This window comes from Colias philodice, chromosome 10, assembly GCF_061535455.1.
Source record: "Colias philodice isolate Cphi_HAF_F1 chromosome 10, ilColPhil1 Martin Lab GWU primary, whole genome shotgun sequence".
Taxonomy (NCBI): domain Eukaryota; kingdom Metazoa; phylum Arthropoda; class Insecta; order Lepidoptera; family Pieridae; genus Colias; species Colias philodice.
The window spans coordinates 7,463,799-7,481,795 of NC_143095.1; the positions used below are offsets into that span (position 1 = coordinate 7,463,799).

At 32.9% G+C, this 17,997-nt stretch overlaps 2 protein-coding genes across 2 annotated transcripts; one reads left to right on the forward strand and one right to left on the reverse strand.

The window, feature by feature from the left end:
* Positions 1–388: 388 nt before the first annotated feature.
* Kap-alpha1 (karyopherin alpha1) lies at positions 389–7,528 on the forward strand. Its single transcript, XM_089700038.1, has 11 exons — positions 389–540; positions 1,633–1,806; positions 1,910–2,122; positions 2,234–2,457; positions 2,771–2,880; positions 3,120–3,273; positions 3,687–3,891; positions 5,477–5,604; positions 5,987–6,153; positions 6,527–6,738; positions 7,062–7,528. The coding sequence occupies exons 2-10, from the start codon at positions 1,633–1,635 to the stop codon at positions 6,715–6,717; spliced, it is 1,566 nt and encodes a 521-aa protein (XP_089556164.1). The 5' UTR covers positions 389–540; the 3' UTR covers positions 6,718–6,738; positions 7,062–7,528.
* Positions 7,529–8,531: 1,003 nt separating this feature from the next.
* On the reverse strand, positions 8,532–17,008 carry LOC149485290 (esterase FE4-like). Its single transcript, XM_089700039.1, has 4 exons — positions 16,695–17,008; positions 16,397–16,594; positions 10,411–11,729; positions 8,532–9,153 (listed from the first exon to the last, which is right to left on the reverse strand). Exons 2-4 carry the CDS (start codon positions 16,544–16,546, stop codon positions 8,940–8,942), a joined length of 1,683 nt encoding a protein of 560 aa, XP_089556165.1. The 5' UTR covers positions 16,547–16,594; positions 16,695–17,008; the 3' UTR covers positions 8,532–8,939.
* Positions 17,009–17,997: the final 989 nt, after the last annotated feature.

Here is a 17,997-nt window from a genome sequence, read left to right on the forward strand (position 1 = left end):
GATTTTTCGATTCGAATAATCTTATACCTCGGCAAAAGGGGAAACGCCTGCGAGTGTTATCCATTACTTAATGATCTAAGATTATACAACATGGCCATTTAAGTTTCAAAATTCATGTAGGTATGGTAAGTATATTGTATCCGTTATTTGCACAGGTTATTTGAATTAACTTCTTATTTAATCAACTTATTTATCTTTAATTCATAAAATAAATTATTTCACAATTAAAATAAACTTGGTTCTTCCTATTTAATTTTTCATAAATAAAAATGTTCGTAAATAATGTACTTATTTATTACAAAAGGTTTTTTATCTGAACTGAACCAAAAATGTTGTATCCGTTGCGGTAAAAGCTAATTAAAAAAAGGAAAGACTTTTCATTCATGATTTCATGACGTGATCAGCAGAGATTTATACCAATGGTGAATTGAAAATTGAAATAGATTAAAATCTTAATCTGTGATTAAAATTAAGAAATTTTGTAGTTGTGATAGATGGTGGATCGGTTGCTCAAATTAACAAACCTAAAAATAATAAACAGTGAGTATTTTGACATGTCTTGAATTAATTATAATTGATTAAAAAGTCTAGATTTTAGACCAAGACAAAAGTAAGTTGTTGAAAAACGTATTGTTACATGTGTATAAATTGATTTAGGTCCTATTAATGCACTACAGTAAGCAGATTTTATCATAAATTCATGATTTCGAGTTCAAATGGTACAGAAATTATACGAACTGTTGTTTACTGCGTGCGAAGGTGTAAATAAAGATTGAATTTACTATTTATATTGTCTTTTTCGTATTTATATTCTCTTCATCAATGTTATCTTGAAGGATGTATTATTTCATAGTATTAAAATATCTCTAAGAATAAATAATCTTCACTTTGATTAAATATTATAATTTACAATAACAAAAAAAAAAAGACAAATTATTTAAAGTTCACTTTTGTTATTTAACTTTACATATTTACACATAAAGGAACTGTTTCCAGTATTTTTTCAAATGAATCATAATAAGTATTTTACGAATGATATTATACTAGATATTGAGTTTTTAATATGATAGAATAGTAACAAAATTCACAACACCATTCAAATCATCATTATATGTACCAAATAGATACCTAATACCTAATTGTTTGATTGAAATACAACTACAACTAAACATTGCATATTGTGTTGAGTAAAGTTAACTTATATTAAGAATTAGTAACAAGCAATCTCATGACCATATAAGTCTCACTGTTATGCTTATTATTCAGTGGCATAGATACCACTAATATGTTGCTATTCAAAATGAGTATGTGATTCATTTCTGTATTTGTATATCATTAGTGTTAACAAAATTGAGGCCTTCTATAAATAGCTAAATAATTCAATTAATAGCCTAACCTCTTTTTAAATGGCTTTTTCTCAACAAATGATATAAACAATATTGTGCCATTCAATTAAATGGCTAGGAAAATAATTTGTATCTCTAATGTTTTACTATTGTTTAATTTAATATTTGGTTATAATCCAAAAATGTCCAATATGCTCTTTGTGTATTTATATTACTTCAGCGTATTATTACATAAAATAAAATAAATAAATAAAAAATGTATTATATTACTTCTGATTCTTGACAGATGTCGGGCGGCCACAAACACCGTTATAAGAATGCAGGTCTCAGTGCCGACGAGCTTAGGCGTCGTCGCGAGGAAGAAGGTGTGCAGCTACGAAAACAGAAGAGGGAACAACAACTGCTTAAAAGGAGAAATGTGAATCTCCCTGCGCCAGATGCTTCTGATGCTTCATTACAGGTAAATTTATATAAAAGTACTGAATCCAAAGCAAAAGTGCATGAATATTTTGTCAAAACACTAAAAGTTGATGTGATATTTTTTAATTTAATTATTGTTTCAGGATGATATAAACCTTTCACCATCTGAGGACATTACGCCGCAGATGGTGGCGGCGCTAAACGGAGATAATCCACACGACCAAGTGATAGCGACACAAACATTTAGGAAACTCTTAAGTCGAGAGCCCAACCCTCCTATAGATGAAGTGATTCGAACTGGAATTGTTCCTAAATTTGTTGAATTTCTAACAAATAGTGCTAATCCCACATTACAGGTGCGGTAAAAATCCATTTTTTGATAATTTTTGTATATTTTTTGTGGATATTTTTGTTAGAAAATCCTGTGTAACATGGTCTAAATTTAGTAATAATAATTTTTCCACTAGTTTGAAGCGGCGTGGGCGCTCACGAACATAGCGTCTGGTTCGTCAGAGCAGACGCGCGTAGTAGTCGAGTGTGGGGCGGTACCGGTACTCGTGTGGCTCGTGAGCTCTGGCGCAAGTGATGATGTTAGGGAGCAAGCACTATGGGCATTGGGCAACGTGGCGGGCGACTCGCCGCGATGCCGCGACACGGTGCTCTCGGCGGGGCTGCTGCCGCCGTTGTTAGAGTGAGTGTGAAGTGCCCTTTAGTGTGACCTAGCCTTTATGAAATGCTTGTGTGGCCCATGAGTTTGGGCGCGAGCCTTAATCGTGTTTTAGAATGTGTGAATGAGCCCTTTGAAACTAGTGGTTGTGCACTATGCAGTAACAATGTGACAAACCAAATTATGCATTGATTTTTTTTCTTCTGACTTAATACACGCCTCTTCCGTAGTCGTCAGACTTAATAGTTCGTGGGTGTTAAGTTTTATCACAATGCTTTTATATTATTGAAGAAATTATCAAGAGTAAAAATATGAATTTTTGTTTCTTTCTTTCCAGAATATTAAATAAGTATTCAAGATTATCCATGACCAAAAATGCTGTGTGGACGTTGTCAAACTTATGTAGAGGCAAGAACCCGCCAACAAACTTTGAAGCCGTAGCTCCAGGTATGTTTTAAATTTACAATTAAAAGATTATTTGGGATATTTTTCATTGATGCTCTGCTGCTGTTTTTCGGCATTATGTAACATGCAATATAAAATAGTTCCTCTATAAATTGACTATCTAATATAATAATATTTTTTTTTCAATTTGGAACAATATTTCCTCAGTCAAGCAAACAATTAAATTCTTCAACTTCATAATTCTGTGATAGATTTTGTATTTTGTTATTTTCTATTTTTAGGTATTCCAGTATTAGCGAGGTTGCTTCACCACACAGACGCGGAGGTGCTAAGTGACGCCTGTTGGGCTCTCTCTTACTTATCTGACGGACCAAATGAGAAGATTCAAGCCGTTATTGATGCCGGCGTGTGTAGACGACTTGTTGAATTGCTTATGTTAGTATGTTTTCACTATGTGTGCATAAATATATTAATATCTTTGTCAATTATGATAGTTTTCTCGTCAGGAATAGTATTTTTTTTATTGTATGACATAATTAATGCATAGTAAATATGTTATATTGTGATATTAATAAACAACTTTTTGCAACGTTAATCCGCAAAAAACTTTGTCCAACGTTAATCCACAATCCAACAAATAAGTGGCGACGTCCCGCTCTTTCAGTACACGTGTAATAGCATTTGTGTTGTAACAGAGCTAAATGTCTATAATGCTGCAAAATATGTTGTGCGCATATTTTGCATACATTATAGCCCTGCAAATCTCCTTGTCTCAATGAAGATTGGTTGCCTTCAAGGTAGTTTATCTTAGTCGAGTATTATTACATGTCCCTACAACGAATCCGCAGGCACAACAAATACACGGTGGTGTCGGCGGCGCTGCGCGCGGTGGGCAACGTGGTGACCGGCAACGACGAGCAGACGCAGGCGGTGCTGAACTGCGCGCCGCTCGCGAGCCTGCACGCGCTGCTCAGGTCCAGCACGGAGGCGCACCGCAAGGAGGCGTGCTGGGCGCTGTCCAACATCACCGCGGGCAACGCGGCGCAGATACAGGTGAGCTAGTGCACACGTGGCAAACGGATAAAGGCCACTGCATATGTTACGGGTAAATACTTCGGACGGGACGTGAGCAGGACGGGCACGTGATTGCTTCGTTCAAAACGGGAACGTGGTGCAAACGCATACGCACCGTGGCTTTGGCACGTTCCCGGCCACGTTCCCGGCCCGTCGATGTTCCCGTGACATATACGTTTTTGGATACATTTTGTATACAACGATGTTTCTAAAACTTCCCGTCACGTCCCGTCCGGATAAAAACCCGTCACGTATGCAGTGGCCTTAAGACAGCGGGGTTGTCGTGAACTCTCAAAGCATTACCGGGGGGGTTTCACTCCAAAGTTTAGGTATGTTTCGCGCCGTTGCCGACTGAGTTGGCAGTCGAGCTCGGGTTGTCTGCCACTAGCTCGGGCTGGTCGCGTGACGTGTGTTCGCGATAAATCGGCGGCGAGTACCAACCCTGAGCTATTATAGCTACAGCTAGCTATTATTTATGCCTAAAGTTGACTTTTGTTAGGGAGTGTATAGTACGTAGTAAGTAGTGTGTAGTACGTAGTACTATTATATATTCTGTGGCTTTACTTCCAGTGTGGGAATGAGACGGCGCTAGATGGGTCGTCTAGCCTCGCTCGTCGGGTATTTGTTTTCAATTTTCATATTATTCCGTAATCCGTATATAGGAATCACTTTAGGTGTCATAAACGGGTGCATCCAGCTATCTCACTTTGTAAAACCAAAATAATGTGAAATGTAGATGAATAAGAATTTAAACTCATAAACTGTCATTATCATAATTAAAAATATACTCTATGCACTATCACTTATCAGGTCTATGCTCTATGGTGGAATTTAAAGAAATGTCAAATGACTTACAGTTACAGTTTGGGCACCAAGTAGTGACTTGTAAAACACTGAAATTACGTTGTTACTACAAAGTTTTTCACAACTGATATAGAAACTATTATTTTCTTATCGTTTTCAAAAGATGTTCGGCTTGACATTCACGCATCATCGAAAAGATATGGATAAACAAAAATTGGCAATCTTATCATATGTATTATGTTATATTTAATGTAATAATCTAGTAGCTATGAGATATTATTTATAAATTATAATATAATTTAATAGATGAAAATATCCATGTCATTTATATTTCCCCAGTTAGATGTTAAAGTAAAAAATAAAATAAAATAAAATCATTTATTGAACAAGTATACATTACACAAAATACGGACCCCAGACTCTCAATATAGCTTTCGCTATGTTTCAGGAGCCTGTGTTTTTACACAGGCTCCTGAAACACAGGCTGAGAATATAATATTTTACGAAATAATCTTCACTTCACCACATACATACACTTGGCACAAAAGCTAGGGTGTGATTCCCAGCGGGAACCGACAAAAAATACTCATCTGACAGGATACAGTATTTGCTTATACTGTATCCTGTCAGATGCATTTGCTTATTTATCTGCATAGAAAATCAATGTATGCCTCTGTTTGATATCCCAAATAATAAATGTGTATTATGAGTTGTATACCGCTAATCATCATTCTATTAATAATATTATTATTATTAACAGGCTGTAATAGACGCAAACATTTTCCCAACTCTGATAGACATACTGAGGCATGCAGAGTTCAAGACGAGGAAAGAAGCCGCGTGGGCCATCACTAATGCGACCAGTGGGGGGACCCCCGCGCAAATCAGGTATAACTATTTTAAGTTTCGATTCTAAATAATATTAATATAGTTCAAATTTCCGATTATTTATATATTTTGGTGATTAGTGTTTTGTATTAAGATACCTATTTGTTTAATCAGGTTATCTATCTGGATTCTTACCCTATCTTAGGAAAATTGTTTCAGTTTTATTATTTGATGCTAAAAAAGCATCGAAGAATAAAACATGACACACAAGTCAATAAAAAGAAGTGAAAATATTTTTTTTCCATCGATCTTAACCAGTTTTCTTATAGCAATGAGTTCTAACCACTTTCCGAGTTCAATTAATATGTTTTTTTTTTCTGCAATTTGACATATTTTTAAAGACTTGTTATAAATGTTATAATTTTGTATGTTTTTTTGCTAGCTATCTCGTTGAACAAGGCTGTATACCGCCCCTATGCGATCTATTAACTTTGACGGACGCGAAAACGGTGCAAGTAGCTCTTAATGGACTTGACAATATATTGAAAACAGGACTAAAATCTGACCAACGCAATAACCCATATGCTGGACTCATTGAAGAATGTTTTGGTAATATATTTCTTAATATTACATATTTTTGCGAAAATTTCATTATTGTTCTAATATGTTTCCTAAATTACTTATTTTATTTCATGCAAAATGCTGGTTACAGTTTTTGTAAAACAATTTTTAACCCCCTGAAGTTCCTCCATATTGTCTTCAAAATAGTTCATATATTATTTCCACTTGAAACACACTTCAGAGCAGTCTAGTTTGTCTTTCACGGTTGCAGACTGTAATAAATAGATGCTTTCTAGTATTACTTGCAAATTTTGCTTGTTATTGAAATACTTAGTATAATCATGATAAATCAATGAACTGTGTGTGTATGTGTTTATATTAAACTGTTTTTATAATAACAACAAATTCGCTTAATCCACAGGCTTAGACAAGATAGAATTCCTGCAATCCCACGAGAACCTCGACATATACCAGAAGTCGTTCGAAATAATCGAGAACTACTTCGGCTCGGAGAATGAGGACAGTCGACTGGCGCCAGAAGTGTCGTCTACCACGGACCAGTACACGTTCAGCGCGGACCAGTCCGTGCCTATGGGCGGATATCAGTTCTAGACGAGCGACTCGTATTGTGCAGTATGTATACGTTTGTCTATGGTTGTTTTGCTTAAAGTGTCATTAGCCAGCGGACCAGTCTGTTTGTCTATGGTTTTGTGTTCTTTAAACGTTCATTCAAAGTATGGTTAGAATTTCATGCCTCTAAGAGTTGTGAAAGATGTTTCTCCAGTATGTCTGTCTTCAACTTAGTCAAAAATGTTATTTAATTCAGATAATATAACAAACAGCAAGTAAGATTATAAATGTTGTAAATATTGCGAGATTAAAAAAAAACCTATAATTTAAATTTATTTCTTAGACTTATTTATATATGTTTTATTTATAATTATACTTTGTTCTAGATGCCTATCGAGGGAAGGACGACTAAAATGGCTTCCGCAACTTAAACAACTACACCAGAGTGTAATTATATTTTGCACCATTATGCAGTAGTGTAGATTGTGTTACTTATATTTATGTCTAAATTTATTAACATAAACCTCGCCTCTTAATTCTTTTCGCAATTGTAGATAACGGCATATCTAGTTCAATTATTTTATTGTAATGGTATACATTACGTTGGCCACGCCAATCCTTATTTGAACCTTTACCTTATATATTACCTATGTATTGTTATGTGATAGAAAACAAACTTTATTCGTTATAACGTATTAAAGATTGGTAACGATTTGTTTTTGTTGTTTTTTTAACTGCTTTAATTTTTAATATTCATCACTCAAATATTTTATTCGAAATCAACTGGGACGTCATGATACAATTATAGTTTATATTTTACTTTCATCTCATGAAATAAAGACGTGCAGTTATATTTTTGTTGTATTATTATTGTCCTACTTATAATTTATTTTACACAAACAAAGACCCTTAGACCTTAAATAGCAGAGTGCAGACCTACCATCTTCACTGTGTATATTTGGTTGATTGAAGTGTGGCGAATAACGAACATGTATATTTTTACCTTTACACAATCGTGTTCGTTATTCGCACGAATGTATAAACGCGTTATAAAAATTTGTTTTACTTACATCATAATATTCCCCTTGCCTCTCTGTGTGGTCTTTTTTATTTTTAATGAATAGTATTGATTTAACCTACGCAACAACAATACGTATTGGACACGTCAAATTTAAACAATATATCTATTATATATAAAAATGAAACCCGTTTCGCATTGTCACACATTGTCATTGGCATCACGTGTGAACGGCTGAACCGATTTCGATAATTCTTTTTTTTATTATATTCCTTGAAGTACGAGGATGGTTCTTATGTAGAGAAAACGTAAATATGTACCACGGGCGAAGCCGGGGCGGACCGCTAGTTATATATAAAATAAAACTACAAATAGATATCTTGAAACTTTTATTAACATTTATAAAATTTAACATATTCATATATATTATTCCTATGTTATTACGTCTATAATCTTAAAACTTTATATAAAATATATGAGGTAATTTCGTCTTGGAATCCCATCAGATTGATACTTATTTTAGTATATAAAAATACATTAATAATTAATAAAAACCTAAATATTAATTTGTGACAAATTTTTATAAGTGTATGGAATGATAAGCCTTATTTATGAGCTATATATCCAATAAATAATTTGCCTATGCCTTGGCACAAATAGGTTTACGCATAATAACAAAAATTAAAATCCTATAGTTACTTAAGAGCTGTCAATAGATTAATTTTTCCCATGGTATGTATAACTAAAATGTAAGTCAGTTAAAACACAGATTTGCTGAAGACTTAATAAATTTTCAATAATAGACAATAAAATAATACACAGAATGTAGCTTCAGAGAATAACACTGCCTGCTATTTATCCTCCTCTATGATAGAAGTTATTGTTTGTTTGTTTTTCAATTGTACTCTTGCATTTAATAGTTATGGCACATTGTATATTAATATTACACATTGCTCATTCAAGGACATTATTATTTATGTGACTTTCATAGGAATAAAAATACCCCTTTCACTAATATTTCAAAAAATACAAATAAAATTCGAGTTGTTTATTATAGTTCTACAATAATAGTAAGAATTTCTTCACCGAATTTCGTAAAAAAGAAACTTACTTAATTAAATTTTTGAGAAAATATAATATACTATAGTACATAATATTATGTATAACAATTAACAGTTAACATTAAAATAATTCATTAATAAAAAAATTCAATAGAATAATTGTACAAAAATTTCAAGAAAATCAACTACACATTAAGTCCCATATCATTAAAATGTGTTATTATTTTTGAAATGACATGTTCTTGATGCAATTTCTCCCAAAACATCATACGTTCGTAAAACGGGTTTCTGCCTTTCGTCAAATCAGCGCCTATGCTTAAGAAATTGAGCTTATTTTCATTCTCCACAGGATCCCACGTTATTTGTAACAAGTCATCATTGTCTGTTGGAGTTGGGTTTCTAAAAAATAAAATCTTTTATAATGATGTACACCAGAGGTAGACCATCAATGAATTTACAGAATCTCAGAGTTTGCTAAAAAAGTATTTCTTATTGTTTTTTGTAAATTATTAGTTTTGGATGAGATGAGGATAAAAGGGCTTTGGTGGACTGTAAAAATTGAGATATAGAGATATTATAATTTATAAGTACAATCCCAAACATATCCCTTATAGAATGTCCTGTATAAGATTATTTAATTCTAAGTATTTAACAAATAAAATGCACCAACATTGAGATACTATTACTACGTATGGAGACGACACCGCCTACATCACTTATGTTCCGCTCAACATAGGTCAAATGGCTTATCTGCACTCAGTCGTTTGCTCGCTCATTGGCGCGAATGTCACGCTCATTTTTTGTTTGTTTTAAAGTGAAACTCATCAAATATGCCTTCGTGTGTGTTACGATATTGCACAAATAATACGGAAAAGTGCAAAGGAATAACTTTTCATCGGTAAGTAACTAGATAATAATTTTTAAAACTTGGTTCGAGCAAAATTTTTGGCGGGCGCCATTTTGCGTCATTTGTCATAGACTAAAAAATTAAAGAAATGGCATTTGGTATGAAAGATGTTTACATGACGTAAATTTCAATAATGAAAAATAATAATTTTACACATTTAGAAAATATTGTACTGTGGATATTTTTGAAAAAAAAAAGGTTAAATCATGAAAATATGAAAATAAATTACCTACGTATCAATTTTTTTTTGTTACATTGATTGGTTTTAGTTTAACAGTTTTTAATTGATAAGTTTATTAATAATTTATTTATTGGATTAATTATATTTTTTTTTGTTACGTTGATTGTTCATAATTGATAAGAAATAGGCAGAATATTTACAAAGTTTCGCCTCTATGGCTGTGTCGATGACATCGCTTAATCTATGACTCACTAGCCGCCCCGCGCCGCCGCACAGATTTTGTTCGTCGTGTCTCCTCTATACGTAGTACCTAATAATAGCTCAATATATAAATCATTGTATGTCAGTACCTAGGTAATGTTGATAAAAAAATAAATCAAGTTTGCTAAATTAATGAAAACACAAAACTAACATTTTTATTTGTAATCATGAGTTGCAGTATTTAAAAGTTAATGTAGAAAAGTTGATAACAATTAAAGCTCAATTTATTGTTATCAACTTTTTATGTTACCAAATTGACAAAATTGTTTGCTTTTAAATTTCTTTAATAATAATCTAAATAACTTACCCATATTTAGCGAAATTTGTCCACATTTTAATGACTCTGTTCCTTGTTGTAATTGAGTCTCGGCTTCCTTTATAGTATTGAGATGATGATGATTCAGATGAATCTGATTTTATTCTGAAAAGAAATGGTAATTCGCCTGCATGTCCTATAGAATTAAAGAAGTCCAATATCTTCGGCACATACCACTCTCCACCATAATGTACTACATAGTAATAAATGTTGCATTCAGGAGCAACCTGACTGTGTATCCTTATAGTTTTGTCCATGTAATATAGAAAATAATAATCCGTAAGAAATTGCAAATATTGTTTCCGTGTGAGTTCATTGAGACTCTCAGCACCTTCAAAGTAGAACGATAGTATTTGTTGTCCAATTTTTTTTGATATATCACAGTTCACATTTGACAATGTTTTTGGAACTAATAAACTCACATTCTTATTAAACTTTTCATAGTCTTCATAAAAATCTGCCTTCATATATTGTAAAACAGATGCTTCAATATTATTGCTGCCTATAATCAGAGGTACTTTATTGAATTTGCCAGATTTTAAAATGATAGCGGGGCTTTTGCTTAGAAAAACACACTGGCCTTCAAAGTCATTTTCTATACAAGGCTTGAAGATGGAATCAAATGTATCATTTTCTAATCTTTCGCCTGCTTTAAAACATGAACCATATGCTTTAATAAGTTCTTCAGCTGGGATGGTACGCATCTCTTCCACAATTTCTATTTTGTCTGTTTTTGTAATGTTCAATTGTTTAGCTAACTCCACTACACCTTCTGCAGGATTCCTTCCTAATGACCATCCATTCAAGGCACTAGAGCTTTGTATAATAGCTTTGTGGAATAAGCCTTCTGCCATAGGCGAAAGCATCAATAAATGGACAATGGCACCACCGGTACTACTTCCAAATGCTGTGACATTGTTGGGATCACCTCCAAATTTGCTAATATTCCTTTGCACCCACCTTAGGGCAAAGACTATATCTTTTAAACCACTGTTACCGGGAGCAGCAAAATCATTCACAGATAGGAAACCTAAAGGTCCTAATCTAAAGCCGCATCTGACGAACACAATATCTTGATTATTAATTAAAGTTGGATCAAGGATTTGATCGATATAAAAAATGAAATTGAAGCTTCCAATCCAAAACATAACAGGTAGTGGTACTTCAGGCGTTATATTGGGTGATGATACCTCAATGTAAAGGCAATCTTCAGAACCAACAATTTGCTCTTCCAAGTAAAAGCTCAATGGCAATGGTGCATCTTGAGTACAGTCACGTAAATCTTTCCAAGGCTTGTTCAACATAGGAGGCTGAAATATTTTTAAAATTTCTATAACTTTCATAGAAAATTATTTATTTTGTATTTACATTAAACATCAATGGTGAATTGGCATTTGGCAATATATAATTATAGTATAAAATTAATACATACGTACATCAAGAACAATCACAACATCTATTCATCAATGATATTTTTAAAATTGACTGGTTGGCCTAGTTGGTAGCGACCCTGACTTTGAAGCCAGAGGTCATGGGTTTGATTCCCCATGTGTAAAATATTTGTGTGATGAACATCAATGTTTGCTCTGTGTCCGGGTGTTCATTATTTATATAAATATATATTTAAAATAATATATTATAATGTATGTTTATCAGCCATTTGGTTTCAATAACACAAGCGAAAAGCTTAGAATGGGATTCTGATCACATGTGCCGTGTGTGAAAAATGTCCTGAAATATTTATTTATTTAGTTGAGTCATGCATACTATAATACTATTAAATACCAATCTATTAATTATTAAAGTGAAACTTTTATTACATCGTCTCAAACTTTTTGGTCTGTGTAGCGCATGTCGCGTGTATCGCGGCTGCCGAGTAGGTATACCTACTCGGCAGCCGACCGTCACGAGACATGCGCTACACAAACCAGTGTTCGGAACCGTTCGAACAGTTTCACTTTTACCGTGGTTTCATAAAACCACACAACATTTTTTGTTATCAAATTTATTTAAGTTAAAGGCGGTAATTGTTAGTCACTTCACATAACACTCAACAAGTATAGATAAAGAGATTTTAATGATTTCTGGTTAGTTGTAGGTATTTATTTTTGCTTGGATGCGGAATTTTAGAACTTAAAAAGCAAAACTTACACAAACAAAACAATGGTACTCAGTGTAAGCAGCTAGTAACTAATAAATCATGGGAATAAACTGTATAATTATTCTAATGAGCCAACTATACCTATATTATATCATTGAGAAATAAATGTCTTTAGCTGTTTGTCTTTAAAAGTGTTTATTTTAAAACACCCATATGTAACAGAATATGTACTTACCTTAACTATATAAGCATATAGTTAAGGTACATATTCTGTTACTGAACTTAATAGCACTAGTTTTTATCAAGTATTAATAGTTAAATGGGGAATAATAAAACGAGCGACTGAAAATAAAGTGAGCGACTGATTATGAGATACTGATTTAATAACTTGAGCGGAATGAATTTGAGTAATCGACAAATAAACTAAACAAGCAACAGTTGATAATAAAATACAAATTGAGTGTACTAAAGGAGGATTGTGATTAAGGACGCTGTCACAAATCTGCGTTACTCAAATTTAGGTATCTAACGACGTAACTTTGTTCGCGGCAATATCACGCTCACGTAAACATAGCGCATTCCATTTTATAGACCATCTTCATACTTGATATTATTTTTAATTTTTGATATTATGTATTTTTATTGAAATTGATTCCAGAAGATTACTAGGAACTTTAAAAATTCATTTTGTTACTTTTATTAGTAGGTACGATCCTAATAAGTATGTTAGTATATTCAAACAACTTAAAAAAGTGTGACTATTTTACATCATTATTTCATTGAATAATAATCTATGAATTGTATACAATATCAAAGCTTTTTAAGAAATGTAGAATTATTATCATACATATGATGTTACCGGCACTGTATTAAATCCGGCATTGTATACAATTCTTAGTAAATGTATGATATTCCGAAAAATAGTCGGAATGAAATAAATTATAGGTATTCGTCACATAACACATTACCTAGGATACTCTTAAATCTGAACTTTTCCTACGTAGCAAACACATTTGCAAGTGTGGGTAGTTTTTGGGGTAGCTATTAACCAATATGAGGTCAAAACTAAAATCCAAGATGGCGCCGACGAAAATTTTACATCTTTTCGTCATGGGTGTCATTTTCAAGGTTTTGGAGTAGCTCTTAACAAATATGAGGTCAAAACTAAAATCCAAGATGGCGCCGACGAAAATTTGACTTTTTTCGTGATGGGTGTCATTTTCATGGTTTTTGGGGTAGCTATTAACGAATATGAGGTTAAAACCAAAATCCAAGATGGCGCCGACGAAAATTTGACTTTTTTCGTGATGGGTGTCATTTTCATGGTTTTTGGGGTAGCTATTAACGAATATGAGGTTAAAACCAAAATCCAAGATGGCGCCGACGAAAATTTGACATCTTTTCGTCATAGGTGTAATTTTCTTAATAATAAAGAAGTAAACTAAAATAAAATAACAGATTTTCGTCGGCGCCATCTTGGATTTTATTTTTGACCTCATATTGGTTAATAGCTACCCCAAAAACCATGAAAATGACACCCATGACGAAAAGATGTAAAATTTTCGTCGGCGCCATCTTGGATTTTATTTTTGACCTCATATTGGTTAATAGCTACCCCAAAAACCATGAAAATGACACCCATGACAAAAAGATGTCAAATTTTCACCGGCGCCATCTTGGATTTTAGTTCTGACCTCATATTGCGTAATATCCACCCCAAAAATCATGAAAATGACACCCATCACGGAAAGATGTAAAATTTTCGTCGGCGCCATCTTGGATTTTATTTTTGACCTCATATTGGTTAATAGCTACCCCAAAAACCATGAAAATGACACCCATGACGAAAAGATGTAAAATTTTCGTCGGCGCCATCTTGGATTTTATTTTTGACCTCATATTGGTTAATAGCTACCCCAAAAACCATGAAAATGACACCCATGACAAAAAGATGTCAAATTTTCACCGGCGCCATCTTGGATTTTAGTTCTGACCTCATATTGCGTAATATCCACCCCAAAAATCATGAAAATGACACCCATCACGGAAAGATGTAAAATTTTCGTCGGCGCCATCTTGGATTTTATTTTTGACCTCATATTGGTTAATAGCTACCCCAAAAACCATGAAAATGACACCCATGACGAAAAGATGTAAAATTTTCGTCGGCGCCATCTTGGATTTTAGTTTTGACCTCATATTAGTTAATAGCTACCCCAAAAACCATGAAAATGACACCCATGACGAAAAGATGTCAAATTTTCACCGGCGCCATCTTGGATTTTAGTTCTGACCTCATATTGCGTAATATCCACCCCAAAAACCATGAAAATGACACCCATCACGGAAAGATGTAAAATTTTCGTCGGCGCCATCTTGGATTTTATTTTTGACCTCATATTGGTTAATAGCTACCCCAAAAACCATGAAAATGACACCCATGACGAAAAGATGTAAAATTTTCGTCGGCGCCATCTTAGATTTTAGTTTTGACCTCATATTAGTTAATAGCTACCCCAAAACCCATGAAAATGACACCCATGATGAAAAGATGTAAAATTTTCGTCGGCGCCATCTTGGATTTTATTTTTGACCTCATATTGGTTAATAGCTACCCCAAAAACCATCAAAATGACACCCATGACGAAAAGATGGCAAATTTTCGTCGGCGCCATTTTGGATTTAAGTTTTGTCAAATTGCTTTACCCCACCAATCCGTTCAACATCCCATAAAAAAAGAGGATCTCAGTCAACATAATTTTTAAAACATAATTTTAAATTACAAATAACTGGAATATGAAACTTATACAGTTTACTCTTATAAAGTATCAAATATTTCAAATCACGAAAACGACAGTATACGCACAATAATCTTTTTCTAATTCGTTTTTATTTTTGGGACGAGGAGCGATACACCCGTCCTTCCAAGAGCGCTTCTGAGCGCGGTCTGACGACCCGCGAGAGCAAAATGTATGAAGAAATCGACAAGTATTTTTAATTTAGCTTATAATTGAAATAAAATTTTGATTTAGATACAAAAAAATTATCACAATCTATAAAGGACTATATATCCCTCAATAATTTATAGGTAAGAAGATAGATTAGGCTTTTAATTTTCTTAAAAGTGTACCGGTTTAGACCCCATTTTTTTGCATTTTATGCGATCATTGTGCTGGGAAAATCGTATTTCAGTGACAATTTTGTATGACGTCGTACAATTTTTATAAGATGATCGTAGAACTGAATATATTATCTTTAAATTAAGATATTACTTTGTTCTCACGTGTAAGTGCTTTGAGTTAAAATTGTACCGTAAAATAGCGGTTTTTGTTAAAAAACTGTTATAGCACCCTTAATCCATTTGATATATTAAAATTCTAACTGTGTGATTACATTACTACATGAGCGACTAAATTACTAGTTGAACAAAAAGATTACTAAGTGAGCGACTAAATTATGCTCATTTAGAGCGACAAAAACACTAGAATAATTGTTCAAATAGTTATTTGATAAAACTCTCAAAAACAAATTGAACTGATAGTACATACTCTGTCCATTATAGTATTTTTCAAAGTGATTTTTCTATTCGAAATACCTCGATTAGGATAAAATGCCACTCAGTATAAATAAATCATATAATACAAGACGTAATTTTGTCACTCAAACAATTAATATTAGGTCGCTCAAATATTATGAAGCTGCTCATTTTGTATTTTATGTAACGCAAATTAATGTTTGTTAGTTTCTGATCTATTTAATTTTCATCGCTCGCAGTCAGTCGCTCACTTAGTAATTCTGTTACCCCAATTAATTATTTTTGATAACTAAAACTTTAATTTACAGTCACTTGTTTAAATACTACCCTTAATAAATTACCAGAAATCTGAGACGTCCCAATGGTGGTTCTGCATACGGTATGCTTTTGAATTTGTAATATGTCCCTTCATCACTTTTGTCAATATATCCACATATAGGACCTTCTTGTGTCTCTATAATATACTTAGATTCTTCAGGCAAGTTTTCCATTTTGCATTTATGTTAACTTTTCATTATCACTTCAGCTAAAAGGTTATGCTAAAATGTGAAAAAAAAACGAATTAAAGCTCAATTACGAATTTATTTTATATGAATACATCATACTATCATTATAATAGTTAAAAACCTCCAACCTTACCTCTTTTTTGAGGAATCAAATAATTTTTATTCATAACAAATCTTATCTTGTTTAGTGTAGATAATTTTCTCCTAAACCTATTAATTATATCACGTGTATAAATATGATTGATTCTACACTACACTTAGTAAATTTCCAAATGAATTGTATCTGTTTCAAACTAAGGTTTCAAAAATCAAAACTCAAAAGTAAATATTTTTTTCTGTCACAGAGTAATTATTTCAGAAATTTTTGTGACTACGCAGTACGCACTGACGAATCTGTGCGTATCACAGTGCGTATGTACTATATCCATGAATTAAATTGCTCTGTGATAGATATACTTGTGGAGTGAGTGGAGACTTCAGAGTTGACCTTGGAGTTGGATAGTAATAAACTACTTAATAACCATAACACTGTTTATTAAAATAATATATAAAAGGTAGTAGACACGTACTCTGTTTTTTTAGTATACATATATTCTGTAGCTGCAGTTCGACAGAAATAAATCTGGATTAAATCTATATTTAGCTTAGAGTATATAATATACTATTGTAATATATACTCTAACATCTTATCTAAGATATTTAGAGTATCCAGGCTAACGAAACATGAGACTGGCTTTTTATTTCGAAAATTTATATGGCAACACTTATAATATAATGATTAATGACGTATCACGTAACTATCTTGAAGTATCATTAAAAGTTAAAACCTGAGTTGTTGATGTGTCAAAGTGAAAATTATTTTTGCGATTTTAATGATTTCTAATTGAAAACATTGAAAAGCGACTTACGAAAGGTTCTTTTTACTATGATAGCAAATTTGAAAAGAAACAAGTTGAATGAGATGTGTAGAGTCTCAAGTGCGGGACGACCGGGAGCCGGTCGATCCACATTCAAGGTTATGTGCGGGGCGACCGGCTCCCGGTCGATCAACAATCGTGGGTTTTGCGTTCGCTTTATAAAACGGTCTATCGTCCTTCCTTTTTCTAACTTATATGACATGTTAAGGAAAGAACAGGCTAGCTATAAGTCAAGTTAACAACATAACCACATGATTTAAGTGGCACACTTTTGATGACACATTGAGTGGGTAGTTTTTTGTACAAAAAAATAAACAGGGAATGTGTAAAAAAAATGTATTGGAGGGTATGATGTTTTTATTTTCTCGTAAGAAGAGTGTAACAAAGGATCAATAAATATTAAAATCTCACTGAACAGCTGTTTTAATTTTTTATTAGCAGACAAAATGTAACAAAAATTACAAGGGTACATTTGCTTTGACTTACAAGTTGTTTTTATTTATTTAATTAATATTACCA

Excerpts from the sequence above, each read along its gene's own strand:
- Kap-alpha1 (XM_089700038.1), top strand. The coding sequence starts at position 1,633 with ATGTCGGGCGGCCACAAACACCGTTATAAGAATGCAGGTCTCAGTGCC. Across the intron at positions 3,274-3,686 it reads CGACTTGTTGAATTGCTTAT|GCACAACAAATACACGGTGG; the intron begins GTTAGTATGTTT and ends ACGAATCCGCAG. Across the intron at positions 6,154-6,526 it reads ACTCATTGAAGAATGTTTTG|GCTTAGACAAGATAGAATTC; the intron begins GTAATATATTTC and ends CTTAATCCACAG.
- LOC149485290 (XM_089700039.1), bottom strand. The coding sequence starts at position 16,546 with ATGGAAAACTTGCCTGAAGAATCTAAGTATATTATAGAGACACAAGAA. Across the intron at positions 11,730-16,396 it reads TGGGACGTCTCAGATTTCTG|CCTCCTATGTTGAACAAGCC; the intron begins GTAATTTATTAA and ends AAAATATTTCAG. Across the intron at positions 9,154-10,410 it reads ACAAATTTCGCTAAATATGG|AAACCCAACTCCAACAGACA; the intron begins GTAAGTTATTTA and ends TTTATTTTTTAG.